The sequence below is a fragment of the Anolis carolinensis genome, chromosome 2 (assembly GCF_035594765.1).
Source record: "Anolis carolinensis isolate JA03-04 chromosome 2, rAnoCar3.1.pri, whole genome shotgun sequence".
Classification (NCBI taxonomy): domain Eukaryota; kingdom Metazoa; phylum Chordata; class Lepidosauria; order Squamata; family Dactyloidae; genus Anolis; species Anolis carolinensis.
This window is the reverse complement of record NC_085842.1, coordinates 8,682,338-8,701,469: the sequence shown is the minus strand read 5'-3', so window position 1 is coordinate 8,701,469 and position 19,132 is coordinate 8,682,338. Positions and strand designations below refer to the sequence as shown.

At 45.3% G+C, this 19,132-nt stretch overlaps 3 protein-coding genes across 4 annotated transcripts in view; 2 read left to right on the top strand and 1 right to left on the bottom strand.

Moving 5' to 3' along the window:
• LOC100562976 (zinc finger protein 658B) overlaps positions 1-19,132 on the top strand; it is a 488,523-nt gene that overhangs the window by 282,055 nt on the left and 187,336 nt on the right. The window lies entirely within an intron of this gene.
• The window catches only part of LOC100563367 (zinc finger protein ZFP2), a 44,664-nt gene that overhangs the window by 10,540 nt on the left and 14,992 nt on the right, over positions 1-19,132 (top strand). Inside the window, exon 2 of one of the 2 annotated variants that reach the window (XM_062973065.1) lies at positions 5,275-9,491. In XM_062973065.1, the coding sequence (XP_062829135.1) occupies positions 5,560-7,293 (1,734 nt within the window). In that variant the 5' untranslated portion in view covers positions 5,275-5,559 and the 3' untranslated portion in view covers positions 7,294-9,491. Of the gene's footprint in view, positions 1-1,418; positions 9,492-19,132 lie in introns of those variants that run through there. The other variant, XM_062973066.1, reaches the window with a different exon arrangement.
• On the bottom strand, positions 13,786-17,373 carry LOC134296950 (gastrula zinc finger protein XlCGF71.1-like). The gene is made up of 2 exons (XM_062973146.1): positions 17,175-17,373; positions 13,786-14,654 (listed from the first exon to the last, which is right to left on the bottom strand). Exons 1-2 carry the CDS (start codon positions 17,206-17,208, stop codon positions 13,969-13,971), a joined length of 720 nt encoding a protein of 239 aa, XP_062829216.1. The 5' UTR covers positions 17,209-17,373; the 3' UTR covers positions 13,786-13,968.

Below are 19,132 nucleotides of genomic sequence, written 5' to 3'. Positions count from 1 at the left end.
GCAAATTTACCACCAAAATATCACAATACATTAAAAACACTCACTCCAAAAACATTGACTATTAAAAGGCAGACTCCATTGCATAATCCAGAACATTGCATAAACGAATGTTGGGTGAGATTCTACTGTAATATGAAATAATTACTGTGGTACAATAATACACAACAATATCATCTCAGGACAGTAAATAAAGATCAACACTCTAAAAACACAGCTATTCCATCCAGGAAACAATCAGGGCCATCTAACACCTCCCACCAAAGGATTCCCCCCTTCACACAGGAAACCACCCACACTTTGAACCTACAAGGCCATTCCGTACTCATCACTCTCTCATCTCAGCACAGTAAATAAACAACAACAGTCTGAAAACACACAAATTCCATCCAGGAAACAATCAGGACCACCTAGCACCTCCCAACAAAGCATTCCCCCCCCTCTAACACACGGAACCACCCAAGCTTTGAAACTACAAGGCCATTCCGTACTCTGGGGCCAATTTGCAATATATTAATATATATAATAATACAATACATATATAATACAATACATTGTATATACATATAATACTACTAATAATATTATAATACACTACAATATAATACTAATAACAAAACAAAACAATATATATATATATATATATATATATATATATATATATATATTACTACTAATATTGTGAAATAGTCGTATATGTTATAGCGTAATATCCTATCATATGTCTTTAATGTAATAAATGAATAAATAATACTGTATAATTTTTGTTGATGGTCACAACAAAAATAAAACCCAATGTAGATTGACCAACATCACTAAAAAAAAGCCACAGCAACGCGTGGCCGGGCACAGCTAGTTATTATTATAAAACAGTATAAAACAGCATATCAGAACAATGAGTCAGAGCATAGTGCAATATATAGAGAGACAAAAATTATACAGTTTCAACGTAAGGCTCAAGATAAAATATAGGGTAATCAGGAAGACAGTAGTCTCATTCAAAAATAAAATCAACAAGGAAGGAACATTGATAAGAGGATTAATTATTCATTCAACCCCAAAACACTGGAAAAGCCAAGTTTTTAAAATTTTCCTAAAGGCATACAGGGTGTGAGCTTGCCTAATCTCCCTGGGAAGCGAGTTCCAGAGCCAAGGGGCCACCACGGAGAAGGCCTCTCCCTCGTCCCCACCAGCCGCGCTTGTGGTGGAGGCAGAAGCGAGAGAAGGTCCTCCCCAAAGATGGAAGAGATCGCGTAGGTTCATAGGGGGAAGTGTGGTCACGAAGGAAGGCGGGGCCCAAAGCGTTCAGGGCTTTGTAGGTGATGACCTGCACCTTGAATTGGGACCGGAAAAGGAACGGCAGCCAATGGAGCTCCTTAAAGGGGGTTGACCACTCCCTGTAATTCGCTCCGGTTAGTAGTCTGGCTGCCGATCGCTGGACCAATTGAAGTTTCCAATTGAAGAGGCAGGGATCCCTTTGGAATAGCCAGATGTTTCTGTCCTGCCGCTTGACTTGAACCTGGAGGCCCAGGTGTCAGCAGTGGCCAGGAGGACCTTTGCTCAATTAATGCTTACACGCCAACTGCGCCCATTCGTTGAGAAGCCAGATCTAGCCATGGTGGTCCACGCCATAGTTACATCCCTCCTGAATGACTGTAACACGCTCTACATGCTGCCTCTGAAGAATGCTTGGAAGCTTCGGTTGGTCCAAAAAGGTGAAGCCAGGTTGCTAACGGGCTGGCTGCAGGGACCAGACATCCCCCCTCCACTGGCTGCCAGTCTGTTGCTTTCAAGCCCTGGATGGTTCAGGCCCAGGCTGTTTGTCTGACCGCATCCCCTTGTATGAACCTGCCCGGGCCCTGGGATTCCCTCAGGAGAGGCCCTTCCTTCTCTCAGTCCCTCCTCCATCACAAGCTTAATTGGTGGGAACGAGAGAGAGAGAGAGAGAGAGAGAGAGAGCCTTCCTTCCTTCTCGGTGGCAAATGCCCCTCAGCTCTGGAACTCCTTGCCTGGGGAAGCCAGGCCTGAACGATAGGCTAGATTTCACCTGCTTCTTATAATGGGATTAGAAATACTTAAGTCTTTACAGAACTACTACTGAATGCTCGCAACCTGAGGTAGAATACTACATGTAAGGATCCTCCACAGACATGTAAGTTTCATTTGTTGTGAATCTTGTATCTATCTATATATATAAAAGAGTGATGGCATCAGGGCAGCGGACAAAACAACAAAACTACAGGCCCCCCAACCTCGAAATTTGACAACACAACCCATCATTCACGGCTCTAGGTTGATACAACAAAAAGAAAAGAAAAATAAAGTCTTAATTACAGGGAGAGGAATAATAGTTTTTATCCAATTGCTGCCAGTTTGAAGGCTAAGCTCCGCCCACTTGGTCTCCTAGCAACCTACTCAGCCCAGGGGACAGGCACAGTTAGGCCTCACTTAGGCCTCTTCCACAGATTATCAGATTTTAACTGGATTATATGGCAGTCCACACAGCTATATAACCCATTTATAATCTTATCTGCTTTGAACTGGATTATCTTGACTCCACACTGCCATATAATCCACTTCAGTGTGCATACTAAACATAAAGACAACCAAACAACAGACATTCAATACCACCACTACCTCGACAATTTCTCACCAACACCACCAGACAACGCCACAGCAACGCGTGGCCGGGCACAGCTAGTACTATATAAGATATTATTGGGGTGTATTATACATGTCTATTTTCAGTATGGTTTGTATTATTTTGACTGAACTTAGAGTACTAGATAGTTCTTTTATATTTATTTTTATAAGAAGAAATAAGACAGCAGAGCATCAAGATATACAATAGAGTCTCACTTATCCAACATAAACGGGCCAGCAGAATGTTGGATAAGTAAATATGTCGGATAATAAGGAGGGCTTAAGGAAAAGCCTATTAAACATCAAATTAGGTTATGATTTTACAAATTAAGCACCAAAACTTCATGTTATACAACAAATTTGACAGAAAATGTAGTTCAATACGCAGTAATGCTATGTAGTAATTACTGTATTTACGAATTAAGCACCTAAATATCATGATGTATTGAAAACATTGACTACAAAAATGTGTTGGATAATCCAGAACGTTGGATAAGCGAATGTTGGATAAGTGAGACTCTACTGTACTATCTAAAGCAAACAGAGGGAACTCCGGGATTATCTGAAGAAGGTCACCGAAACTGGATGCATACCCGGGAGACCAGTCGTATCAACCAGATTTGGTATCAACCCGATTTGATTGACCACATTATCTCCGGGATCCATATACTGTATAAACTCTGCAATCCACCAATATACTCCTTTAACCAGGGAGTTATCCTTCTTTGTTTCCATTGACATGGAACTTTGATTTACTTTGAATGACTGATTTTGAAGAAGAGTGTTACAAACCTTGAGAATGTTATCAAGACTTTAATAAGATTACTTTATGTACCAATAATTATATTTGTTGAAATTGGACATTGGATTATACGTGGTTTGTTATATTGATATTGATACTATACATAAGTCTACCATTATTCATTGTGTAAGCCACAGGAATGGAGTTACGGTCAGTCATAATATATAAGTGACTATATCACTATAGAAATATAGAACTATAACATAACTTACTTTATATAATAGACATCTGTGCATATAGCCAATATGTTTGAGGGCAACAAGCAGGACTCGGAGCTGGCTGTCCTCCCAGTAGACTCAAGAGCCCTCTCCAAAACTAGGAGGCAAATTGGGCCCCACAATCAGCAATTATTGTAAGGAGAAAGCCATGGTACTTGTGAATGTGATCAATAAACCCTCTGGTTAATTAGGGGACCATTTATCTGGTGGCACAAGCTATACAATGCACTGCTTAGGAAACAACCCTAGTACTACCCAGATGACAGTCTCAGCTCAACTGGCAGCTGATCCTCAATAAAACCCCTGCAAATGGGCTTCCGGGGCCAAAGAGGGGCCTGTAGTGGATGCAGTGAACTTGGTGGCTTCCCTCCTACCCCTTCAGCCATAGCATAAACATCATCTTTAGTTTGGGCCACAACATTGTCTCCATAGCAAATGCAGACTTTTTACAAAACCAAAATGACCTCCCTTTACAATTTTAATGTTTCCTCGTCCTTGTTGCCTTTCTCTGAATCTGCTGCAGTTTGTCGATGTCCTTTCTAAAATGGGCTGAACTGGGCAGGAATTGTGTCTCCCACCCCAGGTGTTGCTGGACTGCAACCCACTATAACCCTTGTCTTTCTCTGAAGGAAGGGTTGGTGGGAGTTGGAGTACAGAAACATCTGGAGAGCAGCCGGGTTCCCACTCGCCCTGGGGGTCCATCCATCCGCCTCCTCTACACCCCTTCTCTCATGTACAGCTTCTAGGCTGAGTGTACTTCTGCAGCCTAATGTGCCTTCAAAGTCTCCAGATTCCTTGCTTTTGAAAATATCTTTTTCCTTAGCTGGACAAAATCCACAAGACAATGAAGAACTTTTCTCCCAAGACAGATCACTTGGGATTGTCTTTCCATACAGGTGGTAACTCAACTTCTGAGTTGGGGTGTGAGGAAGTGGGATCCAGACAGGAAATGCTTTGCAACCTTAGCCCTATTATGTGCTGGCCATATTGTTAGAGGTCTTCCCTTACAAAGGTTGGATTTGTCAGTATGTAATGTTACGTGATCTGAAAATTGCTTATAGTTTAAACAATATGGTTTCAGTAATGCAAGGATTAAAACAATAAGAGATGTGCAGAATGGGTAGAGTCTTACTTTTGGAATTTCTTGTACTGACCAGTAAAGAAGGTCAGTCTGCTTTGTCCAGCATGTTAAGATGTGATCAGACATGACTAGAGACTGTGCTCTATATTTTGTAAATAAAGTCAAAGTACTGCTTTTTGATGAAGGCTGAATTAGTGAAGTCTGGTGTTCATTCAACTTCATGCCTTCAAGAAGTGCCTTGCACGTTAGAAGCAGCTGAGATAAGAACGGTGATTTATCTCAACTTTCGTGATAGGATTACACTCTTAACACATTGCAGAGCAAACAATCTCATTAACAGAATCCTGGGCCACCATCCCCTTTATATCTGAGCAGGGATTTTCCTTTGTTGGGCAATTGGCTTTTCTGAGTTGGAGCAATCCTTCCCCCTTCTTCCCCTGCATTTGCTACAGCACTAGGCTATTGTTCTTCATGTCCAGTGAGATCTTTCTTTTCTCTGCCCCAATGAGATTGTCTTCTCATTCTTCTGGCAGGTATCCTCTGAATGAACCTTGGGAAGAACACTCTGCCCTTTGCCTTGGGTCTGAAATGAAAGTACACAGCACTGAAAAAAACTGGAAATAAACTGGAGAAATTATATTTCAAGCTACATGCCTGTGTATTCAAGGAGGAAAGAGAGGATTGTGCTGTAAAAAGAGGGGCTTGGTAAAGAGGAAAGAAGACTACAACAATACAAAGACTAAGAAGAGGAAATCTTGTGCTGTTCAAGAGAACATATCTGTGAACTGGGATAATATTTGAATCATAATTGTAAAAGAATGGAAAGCCTCAACTCTTTGTCAAGATCACACACAGGGGAGAAGCGACACGATTGTATGGACTGCGGGAAGAGTTCTCTCACTCAACATCAACAAACTCACACAGGAGAGAAGTCACATACATGCGTGGAATGTGGAAAGAGCTTCCGTAACAGATCGAATCTGCGTACCCATCAAAGGACGCACACAGGGGAGAAGCCACATAAATGCATGGAATGTGCAAAGAGCTTCAGTCAGAGTTCACATCTGCGTACCCATCAAAGGACGCACACAGGGGAGAAGCCACATAAATGCATTGAATGTGGAAAGAGCTTCAGTCAAAGTGGAGATCTCCATACCCATCAAAGGACCCACACAGGAGAGAAGCCACATAAATGTATGGAATGTGGAAAGAACTTCAGTCAGAGTGGAAATTTGCGTTCCCATCAAAAGACCCACACAGGGGAGAAGCCACATAAATGCATAGAATGTGGAAAGGGCTTCAGTCAGAGTGCGAGTCTGCATTCCCATCAAAGGATCCATACAGGGGAAAAGCCACATAAATGCATGGAATGTGGAAAGAACTTCAGTCACTGTAGGAGTCTGCGTTCCCATCAAAGGACCCACACAGGAGAGAAGCCACATACATGCAAGGAATGTGGAAAGAGCTTTAGTCACAGTGGACAGCTGCATACCCATCAAAGGATCCATACCGGGGAGAAGCCACATAAATGCATGGAATGTGGAAAGAGCTTCAGTCAGAGTGGAACCCTGCGTTCCCATCAAAGGACCCACACAGGGGAGAAGCCACATAAATGCATAGAATGTGGAAAGGGCTTCAGTCAGAGTGCGAGTCTGCATTCACATCAAAGGATCCATACAAGGGAGAAGCCACATAAATGTATAGAATGTGGAAAGAACTTTAGTCACAGTGCGGGTCTGCGTAACCATCAAAGGACCCACACAGGAGAGAAGCCACATACATGCATGGAATGTGGAAAGAGCTTCAGTCAGAGTGGACAGCTGCATACCCATCAAAGGATCCACACAGGGGAGAAACCACATAAATGCATGGAATGTGGAAAGAGATTCAGTCAGAGTGGACATCTGCATTCCCATCAAAGGACCCACACAGGGGAGAAGCCACATAAATGCATGCAATGTGGAAAGAGCTTCATTCAGAGTGGACATCTGCGTATCCATCAAAGGACCCACACAGGAGAGAAGCCACATAAGTGCATGGAATGTGGAAAGAGTTTCAGTCACAGTACAAGTTTTCGTATCCATCAAAGGATCCATACAGGAGAGAAGCCACATAAATGCATGGAATGCGGAAAGAGCTTCAGTAGGAGACAACATCTGCATATCCATCAAAGGACCCACACAGGAGAGAAGCCACACAACTGCTTGGAATGTGGAAAGAGCTTCATTCACAGTACAAGTCTGCGTATTCATCAAAGGACCCACACAGGAGAGAAGCCACATAAATGCATGGAATGTGGAAAGAGCTTCAGTCAGAGTGGAACCCTGCGTTCCCATCAAAGGACCCACACAGGGGAGAAGCCACATAAATGCATGGAATGTGGAAAGTGCTTCAGTCAGAATGAACATCTGCGTTCCCATCAAAGGACCCACACAGGAGAGAAGCCACAGAAATGCATGGAATGTGGAAACAGCTTCAGTCATAGTTCAAGTCTACGTACCCATCAAAGAACCCACACAGGAAGAGAAGCCACACAAATGCATGGAATGTGAACTGAGCTGCACACAAGGCTCAGCATGCATTAGACATCAAAGAACACACACACAGCTAGAGGAGACCTGCCTGCATGTTTCCTAGTTCTACCAAGGGTTCCAGGAAGAAAAAAATTAGACAATGGACAGAAAAAGGAAGGCCTCCACCTTGCTCTGTATCTGCCATGTACAGCAATGTGTGTGTTCTGGCTTGACTGCTTCTGGGGATGATCTGTAAAGGCCTTCTGAAATGAGCAGCAGCTGAGATCTCACGAGAAAAGGAAAAAAAATAGTTATTTTGTAGCAAATAATGTCATCTTGCCCTGGATCTTTGCTCTGCTGCCCCTTGAATAGAATTCTGGACTCTGGCCTTATTCGTATAATCCTTTTCATAGAATCATAGAATAGTAGAGTTGGAAGAGACCTCCTGGGCCATCCAGTCCAACCCCCTGCCAAGAAGCAGGAAATCGCACTCAAAGCACCCCCGACAGATGGCCATCCAGCCTCTGCTTAAAAGCCTCCAAGGAAGGAGCCTCCACCACTGTCCGGGGGAGAGAGTTCCACTGCCGAACAGCCCTTCTCACTGTGAGGTTCTTCCTGATGTTCAGGTGGAATCTCCTTTCCTGTAGCTTGAAGCCATTGCTCCATTGTGTCCTAGTCTGCAGGGCAGCAGAAAACAAGCTTGCTCCCTTTTTCTGGACTCCATTGTACACTGAGTCATTGACTTTACATTCTGGACTGACTGCTTGGCTTGATTTATAGACTTGGACTACATCTCTGCCTCTCTTGCTTGACTTTGGAATTCTGACTTCGGTTTGTACTCTTGCACTCTTGGTTGTTATTTTATGAACTGTGGTGACTGCATTCCTGACATCTGACTGTTGGACTTTGGCCTTGGCAAATATCAGTAAATTAGGTGGGTATACTTTTCAGTGTAAGCTGCTTTGGATCTCCTTCGGGAGATATAAAGCAGACTATAAATAAATATAGTAGTAGTAGTAATAACTGCTTAGAGTGATCCCCCGTTACTAATTGAGATTGTTCAGTCATTACCATTGGCAAAGGGTCCATTAGGATACACAGCATCTCTCCCCAAGTTCAGAAAATGGAAGACAACGAATGATGACATCAGCTGATGAAGAGTCTTGAATCTGTTGAGATAGACAAATCTTCTCCGTTGAGAAAGGGAAATATTTAACTACAAGCAAGATTGGGACCTACTAATTCACTAGTTATAGCAGTGAGAGGGCATTTGTTTATTGTGGGTTTTAGGAATTAGTTTAATACAATTAAAAATCAAAGAGTAAACATAGAATAGCATTTAAAGGGAGTAAACGGAGATAAAAATCAGCATGCAGCAAGAATTTTGTAGAGTCATTTTTCTATTAGTTTTGTTCTTCTGTAGGTATGTGGCATTGAGTCTTTTAGGTTTCTTAAGTAGTCCTTTTTTAAAAAAAATGCCAACATTGTAATTTGTATGAACATGTTTTAGTTTTACTTTCGTGTCCTTGAATCTGAATTGTTTTTTTAAAAACAGTGTGGCGTGGCAGCTATAAATGCCAATGTGATTCTAGGCTGTACAAGTAGGAGGATTCTATCTGTATCCAAGGAAGTCGCAGCCTCCTTTATTCTGCTTTGGTCAGACCTCACCTGGAATAATTCTGTCTCTGTTTCTCGGTTGCACAATTCAAGACGGATATTGACAGGTTAGAATATCTCCAGAGAAGGGTGAGAGAGCTGGGTATGTTTAGCTTGGAGAAAAGAAGGAAGGGCTTCTCCCTCGGCAGGGAGGGAGGAATAGGCCACCCAATGTTTTTGGGTTAATAGGACCCCCTGACTGACATGTAGAAAAAGATGGAATAGATAGGAGTGCATTACACAGATTTCCAGTGTGTAACCATACAGTTCTCAGTAGGCGTGTGTTCACAGCACAGTACTCTGAAGGTTTAAGGAAACAGAGAAGATGATCCTAGAGGGACACCCGAGTCGTCTACTGTCCTCCGGAAGGAAGATTGGGGGTGGCTTGTATGTGCCCTTCCTTCTCTGCCATGTGACTTCCTCTCTGCCATTTGTTGGAGGCCTTGCCCTAATTGTCGGCATGTGTAATCCATCGCCATCCTTGTGTGTTTGTGAGTATCTTTGTATATTAAGAGAAGACCTGTAAATAGTTTGAGTAGCAAATAAATCAAGAATAAAACCTCCAAGAACTTTGGATGAAAGTCAGAACTCGAGAGTGTTTATTCAAAGAGATGAGCTCCTTTACAAGGCCAGAGGCTGTGAAACTGACCAGGACTCTGCAGTGTTTTGGGGGCTGGAATCTACTTGCCTTTGAGACAGTCTGTCCCCTTGCACAGCTGGAGGAGGTCGTGAGAGGATTGAATGAACTTGCCTGTCTAGCAGAAGTGTCGTGTGTGTTTTTACTCTGCTTCTCCTTTTCTTCCATCCCTTGCTAACACTGACTAGTTGTGCAGGCCTCACCTACACAATAGAAAGAATTTCCTGAAGGTAAAGCTGTTGAGTAGTGGAGTCTGCTCCTTCTGGGAGTCCATAGGAGTCTCCTTTGGAGGTTTGTAAGCAGAGACGGCATGCCCATCTGTTGGGGGTGCTTTGGTTATTTATTCCTGCATGGTCTGAGGATGATTAGCCCATCAGCACACAAGAAAAACAGACGGAGGGGGAGGAGATGTGTGTTCTTTCACCCTAAAACCATTGATCCCGTGGGGCCTTGCAGTCCAGCCCCATTCTGCTCCAGGCAGCGTCACCAGCCAGAGCATCCTCCGCAGGTCCCTCTCCAGCCCCTTTTTGGGGTCATCCAGAGGGAGGACTCCCCACATCTCAAGGCCCTTGCCTTCTTACCCAAATCAGAAGTTCATAGCATATTTTTTTTACCTTTTTACCCAAATCAAAGAATCCTAGAAGAGTAGAGTTGGAAGAGACCCCATGGGCCATCTAGTCCAACCCCTTCTGCCGGGCAAGAAAAGCAGTCTCCCTTGGGAGAAGTCCAGCCGCCAGGTGAGGGAAGGCACCCTCTGTTCATTTCACCTTTTATCCCAATGCAGGAGACTCTTTAAGTTTACCTGCAGGAGGAATGCTCAAGCAACCTATGGAATTTGACCCCATGGCTCCATTAGGGTTATTTACTGAGGCGATCCCTCCTTTTAACTTAAATAACTCGTAGAATGATAGTAGAGTTGGAAGAGACCTCATGGGCCATCCAGTCCAACCCACTGCTAAGAAGCAGGAAATCGCATTCAAAGCACCCCCGACAGATGGCCACCCAGCCTCTGCTTAAAAGCCTCCAAAGAAGGAGCCTCCACCACGGCCCGGGGCAGAGAGTTCCTTCCAAGTGTATGATGTCCTTCCAAGCGTAGTGTCTTGGTGGATACATAAGTGACTGTGGAGCCCTGTTGGTGACCCACATGTTCTTCCATTCTTTTCTTTTGGGGCAGCCTTGATTGGTGGGAGGGGATTCCTGGGAGAGGGAGGGAGGAGGGCCGTGAGGGGAAGGCCGGGCGGGGAGGCAGGCGGGGAGGGGAGGAAAAGGCGGTATGAATAAACAATACACCGAGAATGATAACGATAATCATCATCATAGTTCCAGACACTTGGGAAGTAGTGTCTGGCGTGTGATCCAATACAAAAGCCAGCAGAGGGATCTTGTTTGCTGCGGACTCCTCTTGTGTATCAAATAATAATACACATAACAACAACAACGAGGCCTGGCGCTCCACTGGCCTTGGCGGGCCACGCTCTCCCGGCCTCCTGCTCAGCACATCCAGGGGAGGAAGGGGGACTTGGGGGCCCAACCACAACAAGAGCAGCTCACTGCTGGCTGCTACTCCGGGGCCTCCTTCCGTGAAGGGTGCTGCAAATCTTTTCTTTGACCAGCCCTGAACTCCATGCCTCCCTCCCTCCCTCCCTCCCTCCCTCCCTGTCTGACACTCCATTCCTCCTTAAACTGGCGCTTCCTTCCTTCTCCCTTTCCTTCCTCACTCTCTTCCCTCCTTCCTTCAGTCTGCCCTTTAGTAGTGGCAGAATGGCAGAGAAAAGGGCCGGGGGAGTTTCTGCCCGGAGACCGATGAAGGCGAGTTCCCATTAGCGGATCCTGGGAGAACCCACAGAGGCCTGTACCCGGCTCCCACTCCCTCAGGAAAGTCCCTCCCTTCCTTCCTTCCTTCCTTCCTTCCTTCCTTCCTTCCTTCCTTCCTTCCTTCCTTCCTTCCTTCCTTCGCCGGGAGGGTTGGGTGGCATTTTCTTGAACAGTGTGGTGTGTGATGGCTCTGGCGCCCTCTGTCCACCTGTTCGCTCTACCTGCAAGGTGGTGTTTCTCCAGTGTGTGTAGGTCAAGGTTTTCCCCTGACGTGAAGTCTAGTCGTGTCCGACTCTGGTGCTCATCGCCGTTTGGAAGCCAAAGATCCAGTGTTGTCCATAGACACCTCCAAGGTCATGTGGTGGCCGCTGGCATGACTGCATGGAGCGCCGTTGCCTTCCTGCTGGAGTGGTACCTATTGATCTACTCACATTTGTATGTTTTTGAACTGCTAGGTTGGCAGAAGCAGGAGCTAACACTGAGAGTTCACTCCGCTCCCCGGATTCCAATAATTGACCTTTCAGTCAGTACATTCAGCAGCTCAACGGTTTAACCCTCTGCGCCACCTGGGGCTCCAAGTGAGTAATGTGTATGTGTGTAGGTGGGGGAGGTGTCCACTTCCACAGGCAGCCTCTCGCCCCACAAACAGGCCACGTATGGAGAAGGCCAGGCGTGAGAGGCCTGCCGACCTGTTCTTCAAGGCGCTTTGTGGTGATGGGAGTGCCTCTGGCCTGCAGTCTGGAACATTATCAGCAGGGAATGTTTTGCCTTCCAACAAGATGGAATAGTCGACAGAGATGAAGACTGGTTAAACACCACAGTCAAAACACCGTCCTATTGGTCAGCACAGTCTTCAAGCCCCCGACCAGAAATGCCACCCAGGATTCGGAATGGAGCAGCCCTTTCCCTCTGAACCAAAGCAGAGGATGATGGGAATTGCAGGAGAAGGGCATCTGGTACCCTCCCTCCCTCCCTCCTCAAGGACCCAAAGGCCCCAAATCTGGAAAGAACCCGAGGCCCTCTTCCTCCGGTCTCCCTCCAGGCCTTGCTCTGGGGAAGGAGGATGGGAGCTGGAGTCCACATGGGTACTTTCTCCACACTCTGCTCTTTCGGGGTGGAATAACACAGCCAGGTTGACTGCATTTTGGACCTTGGGTTAAGATCTCCCTGATGGACAGCTGTCATCCAAAGTGAATGGGAAATGTGAAATCTGTGAGGGAAATAATAATAATTTAAAAACTTTATTTATACCCCACCACCACCTCCCCGCAGGGATTCGGGGTGGCCAAAGGGCCGAGTATTCCAAAATACAAGAGAGGAGACTGAACTGAGCAGCCAGCTCACAGCAGGCAGGAGGTGAAGTGTCGGGGCCGCAAAAGAGCCCTTGAGCTGGGCAGGCGACGGGGAGAGCGGCATCTCTGCAGGGCCCAGAGGTTTGTTTACAGGCACAAGAAGGACATGCCTTGACAGGAGGAGGTGGGGTCCCGGCTTCTCTCCCATTCACCCTGATCTGGGATGCTGGAGACCTGGAAGGCATGGAGTTCTTGCCATTGAGTATGTTGGGAACCGCTCTGGGTCCCTTCAGGGGTGGGAGAACTGGCAGAAAAGGGCAAGGCAGACATGAATGAATCCAGGTGAGGGGGGGGGGATTCCCTCGGCCTCGCCAACGGGATCTCGTGGCTCCTCCCTCCTTGAGGACTGCAGGCTTGAGCAGAGTGAGGCTGGATTCCAGCCAAAGCCAGGCCAGAGAATTACCACCAGTCGTAGCCTTCCTTCCCCTCCCTCTGGGACTCCGACTCCCAGGACCCCCATCCCTCCTGCCAGGGCCTGTGTGGGGATGAGGATGATGGGAGCTGCACTCCAAGGGAGGCCTTCCCTCTACTCCCTGCAGCAGGCATTCCCATCAGCCCCCCTTTCTTTTGGCCTTCAACTCCCAGAAGCCTCCGCTGCTTTGGGCCAAGGACCGGGGCCGGGCTGTGGCGCAGCTGGCTAGTAACCAGCTGCTATAAATCACTACTGACTGAGAGGTCATGAGTTCGAAGCCCGGGTCGGGTTAAGTCTCTGACCATTAATTGCCCCGGCTTGCTGTTGACCTATGCAGCCCCAAAAGACAGTTGCACCTGTCAATTAGGGAAATTTAGGGACACTTTATGCGGGAGGCTAATTCACAACACCATAAAACTGCCAGCAAAACGCGAGGAATGGAATGCGGAAGTACAGCCACTACTGGACGGTGAAGCAACAGCTCCCCCTGTGGCCAGAATCGTGAAGCTGGAAAAATGTTAAAAATGCCTCTGAGTCTGTCTAATGTATGTTGTTTGTCTGTTGGCATTGAATGTTTGCCATATATGTGTTCATTGTAATCCGCCCTGAGTCCCCTTCGGGGTGAGAAGGGCGGGATAGAAATACTGTAAATAAATTAATAAATAATAAATAATAATATTTTTATACCCCACCCCATCTCCCCAAAGGGACTCGGGGCGGCTTACATGGGGCCAAGCCCGGAACATCAACAATATAAAAACAGAGCAATAAAATAAAATCTGACGCAGAACTTCTCAAAGGGGCCTGTTTGAAATCAGACATTTACACACAATGGCTGTTTTTTAGCCTGTATGTGTTCTCTGATGCTGGTTAAGGGATGAACTCTGAGTAAAACATTTTCCACATTCATGGCATTTATTTGGCTTCTCTCCTGTGTGGAGTCTTTTGTGGGTCACCAAGGTTGAACTGTAAGCAAAACATTTCCCACACTCCTCACATTTGTATGGCTTCTCTCCTGTGTGGTGTCTTTTGTGTTTCACCAAGGCTGAAGTGTCAGCAAAACATTTCCCACACTCCTGGCATTGGTATGGCTTCTCTCCTGTGTGGCATCTTTTGTGTTTCACCAAGGCTGAAGTGTCAGCAAAACATTTCCCACACTCCTGGCATTGGTATGGCTTCTCTCCTGTGTGGAGTCTTTTGTGGCTCACCAATTGTGCACTGTAAGCAAAACACTTCCCACACTCCTGGCATCTGTTTGGTTCCTGACCTATATGAAATTTCTTGTGTTTCACCACACATTTTGCGAATACTTTCCCTTTAAGATGGCTTTTCCCAACATTGAGTGTCTTGTGAATCACAAGTGCCACATTTTGGGTAAAACATTGCCCACATACATTGCATTTGTCAGGCTTTTCTCTGGCAGAACCTCCATCTTCTCTGTGGGCTTGCTGGTCTCGATGAAGGCACCCGTTGTGTCCCAAATGCTTCCTGTATTTGGTGCATACATGGCTCTTCTCCCCGTTATCTACTGTGAAGAAGAAGAACAGAAACCATAATTCTTTAGTGTGAGTGATGAGGACCTCAAAGGAAGTGGGATAAGAAGTGGATTGATATGATCCTTAAAACACAGACATGGAGGAAAAGTAGATATACATGTTGTCCTTTCCCCACCCCTTGTTCAGTAAAGATGGACCCTGGTTGACCATCTGGAGCCTCTAAGAGAGAGATGAGTAACATATGCTCCCTTCGGGGTGAGAAGAGCGGGATATAAATGTCGCTAATAAATAAATAAATAAATAAGTGCCTTTTGCTCAGCCCAGCCCGGTTTTTTATTCCATCTCCTTCTCTCTGGGGGAATGGATGCCTTTTCCCTTCACATCCAAATACTTGCCTTTTTCTCTAGCTTTAGACTTTACCAACTACCACCCATGTCACCATCGTTCCCTCCTTTTTCTTTCTCTCCCCCAATCCCAGTTCTCTTTTCCCATGATCCCTTAAGGTTGGATTTTTCCGCTCCAACGTAAAAGATCCCATACCTAATTTCAGAGTACAGTAGAGTCTCGTTTATCCAACATAAACTGGCTGGCTGATAAGCAAAAATGTTGGATAATAAGAAGGGATTAAGGAAAAGCCTGTTAAAAATCATATTACATTATGATTTTACAAATTAAGCATCAAAAACATGTTTTATTTATCGGATTTAAACAATGATTTTGTTTATTTAATCATTGTTTTTTGAAGTCAATGTTTTCCATACATTGCGATGTTTTGGTGCTAAATTCATAAATAGAGTAATTAATCCATAATGTTACTGTGTATTGAACTGCTTTTTCTATTGATTTGTTGTAAAACATGTTTTGGTGCAAAACCGTGACTGTAAAGAAAAGGTGGAGAATAATGATGAAGGCAGAGAAGGGAACAAAACAGGGATGTCTGTAGGACTCGGCCAGATAGAGTGGCATCCACGTAACATCCCACGTGAGAGAGAAGAGACGGCCTCCACACCATCCCAGTTTGGGAGGAAGGACAAGACTGGACCAGAGGAAAGAGCTGCTGATCCATCCGTTGTGATTCAACCCCATGCTGCTCAAGTCTGCAGTCCCCAATGAGGAACAGGGAGCTAGTTTCAGAAGAGGCTGAGGGAATCCCTCCCCCTGGTCTCCTGATTGACAGTTGGATGAATCTACTTGTTCTCTCTGTTTCTTTCTCTCATTCTGATTGGTTTTGTAGAATGGTGCATGCTTTTGCTTCAGATTTCTGACTTTTATATCTCGGTGTCTGCTGTGTGTATTGAGACCTCTCTCTGCTTGTGTGTCAGGAGAGATGTAGGGCTTGGAGTTTTTCCCTCTCTTTTAAACCCGAGAAGAGGTGGAAACAGAGAGTAGCTCAGATCCAGTCCTTTACCATTCAGAAATGTAGTTATTGTTTTTTGTGAATAAACCTTTTGTAATTTTAAAGACTGAACTCTGCATCTTTGCTTCCGAAGTTCTTCATTTTTTACAACCACATCACTTCACGCTCTGCTTGTTGTGACCTGGATGCTCAACTATAAGTATCCTGTTGGCATTTATAGGTGCTCTGCTTTTTTGGGGGTAGTTTTCTCTAACAAAATCCTGAGACTTCTTGGAAATACCATTCTGTCGACTGTCCCTTTGTTCAGCTCTGATTCCAATACCTGTCTAATTCTGCACACCTTTTACCTGGAAGCTGCAACCTCTTCACATACAAGAATTTAGGAAAGTGGCTGTGGATAATCTGGGATTTTCTAACATTTAGGATGAAATAAATATACAGAGTGTTTCAAAAAGATGCACTCAATTGGAAAGAGCTAGATTTCTGCAGATGTGAAACTACCATGATTGACACTCTTACCACTTGAAGGAGAGGGGCAGAGTGTGACGGCTGCTCTATGCCTCTCCCTGTGCACAAAAACCTCAAGCCCCAATCATTCACAAGCACAGAACATAGAACACATGATATTAAATGTCACAATCTTGCAAATGAATGAGGCTGGGGGCTGTTTGTGTGCTGGGAGAGGCAGCGTAGAGAGAGAGAGCTGAGCCTTCAGACACGTAAAGACTAGCCTGCCTGGTTGGGAGGAAAAACAAGGTTGAATACCACACCAGTTGTAAGGTGTATAGTCACCTCTGCGTATCTGAAGTTAGGGGAAGTTTGTTTTTCTTCATGATCCATTCTCCGGCCCCTCTTTCCAGCCAATCTGCTCCCTCCCTCTCCTTGCCTCTCACACAAACACCGAGAGAGAGAGAGAGAGAGAGAGAGAGAGAGAGAGAGAGAGAGAGAGAGAGAGAGAGATGCTTTGACTTGACTCCAGGTATGGAAATCTTCCCACTTGAGTCTGAATTGGTGCTAATGTTATATTATTATTATTATTATTATTATTATTATTATTATTATTATTATTATTATTATTACTCTTTTGTCATATATTTCTAACACAAGCCCTGCCTTGCGGACCCTCAGTGACTGTGATGATTTAGGCTAATACTGCCTTTTGAAACAGAAATCCCCATCAGTGAGGGAGCCTTACCGAGAGAGTCCACAATCCCATTCATCTCCTCCATGATCTGCTTGTGCAAGGCTTTCTGGTCCGGATTCAGGAGAACCCACTCCTCCAGGGAGAAATCCACAGCCACGTCCTCAAAGGCGATTGGGCCCTGGCGGAAGAAGAAAAGATTCCCTCCTCACGTGAGAGATATCAAGAAAAATGATGACAAGAAATTCTTTAAAGTAAATTTACATTCCTGCTGGTTGCTTGAAAGGGAAAGGGCCAAGGCCTCCATGCCACAGTTGTAAGCTTTGTAGAGACAACGGATTGGTCACAGTCAGAACAAATTCTCAGTTGATATGTAGAATCAGAAATGGAATCTGAGCATGTTCCAGCCTTTATTGTGGTGCCCAGAACTGGACACAGTGGTATTTCAGGTGAGGTCTCCCCAAAGCAGAAAGAAGGTTGCCATGACTTCCCTTAATGTAGACACAATATTCCTTGGGATGCAGCCCAAAATCCCATCGACTTTTCAGCTGCTGCATCACATTGTTGGCTCATGTGCCACTTGCAGTCCTCTAACACTCCAAGATCCCATCATATGAATGACTGTCAAGACATGTGTCGCCCATCCTGTACCTGTGCATGACATTTCTCTCCTGCCTAAGTGTACTACTCTACATATATTCTTGTTGACATGAATTGGGTTAGTTTTGGCCCAGTTCTCTAACATGTTCAGGCCATTTTGAATTCTGATCCTATCTTCTAGACTGTCAGCTATCCCTGCTAATTTGGTGTCATCTCAAAATATGATACGCATGTGGAGCAGTACTGGGCCCAGGACAGAACCCTGCGACACTCCACCCTTTGTCGCTCAAACCATTACAAATCCACCAAACAGGAGTATTATCCAGCCCACTTTTTACTAGTTGTTTGTGAAACCATGGGAGGCCTTTCCAGAGGTCTTACTGAAAGCAAGATGTGCTACGTCCACTGCCTTTCCTTCATCTACCAAGCGTGTAACTCTACTGAAAAACACATTAGTCTGGCATAACTTGTTTTGGAGAAACCCATCTTGCCCTTCAGTGATTCCAGATGGCCTTCTTCACGATCTGCTCCAACATCTTCCCTGCTATTTAGGTCAAGATAACGGGCGACTTCAATGCAAGGGTAGGGTCTAGTTTGGTAAATGTGTTGGGAGAAGAGGGCCTGGAGGAAGATCCCTTCAACTCTCTCTTGACACCAGAAGCCCGACACTCTAAGGACCAAGCGTGCAACCAAGCCGGAAAGTGCCTGACCAAAATGGCCACGCAGCTCAACATGTCCCGGCTAAATGAACTTACTCAGTTTCCTGACTCTGGAGAATATACATTGGTCTCACCAAGGGGCTCTGGTGTCATAGACTATCTTCTGACTTCACTCTCCATAGCTAGCGACATTCATTCATTTGGTATCGACAATTCCTTGCTTAGTGATCATCTATCTCCCACTTCCCCTGGTTTTGGAGAGAAGCAGCACTTCCCCACCTGGAGAAACCTACCCACAATGCACTAGGCTGAAGCGGAACCTTAAGATGAAGGGGATGTGCCTGGATATCTTGAACTCTTAGGAAGTGCTGTCCATAGAAGCTATGATAGTTGAAAACCCAGATTTCGAGGAGGCATCACCGGGTTTAAATCTCTTATAAAACCTATCGTTTAAAAACTATACGATTGGCAAAGAACGCCGAGGCAACCCAGGGTCAGACCCAAAAACTGTTTTGATAACGAGTGCATAATAGCAAACAAACAGATCTGCTCCCTCTATAACGATTATTGATCCACATCAAACGATCTCCTCCTTATAAACATTCGGGAGTCTAAACAGCTGCTGCAACTGCTTACGGGCCAGGTCAAGATAACTGGATGGTCATTGTTAGGGGACCTCTTTTTGGTCCATTCTTGGAGTCAGAGACAACTTTTGCCTCCTCCACCCTGCTGGGACTTCTCCTGTTCCCAACA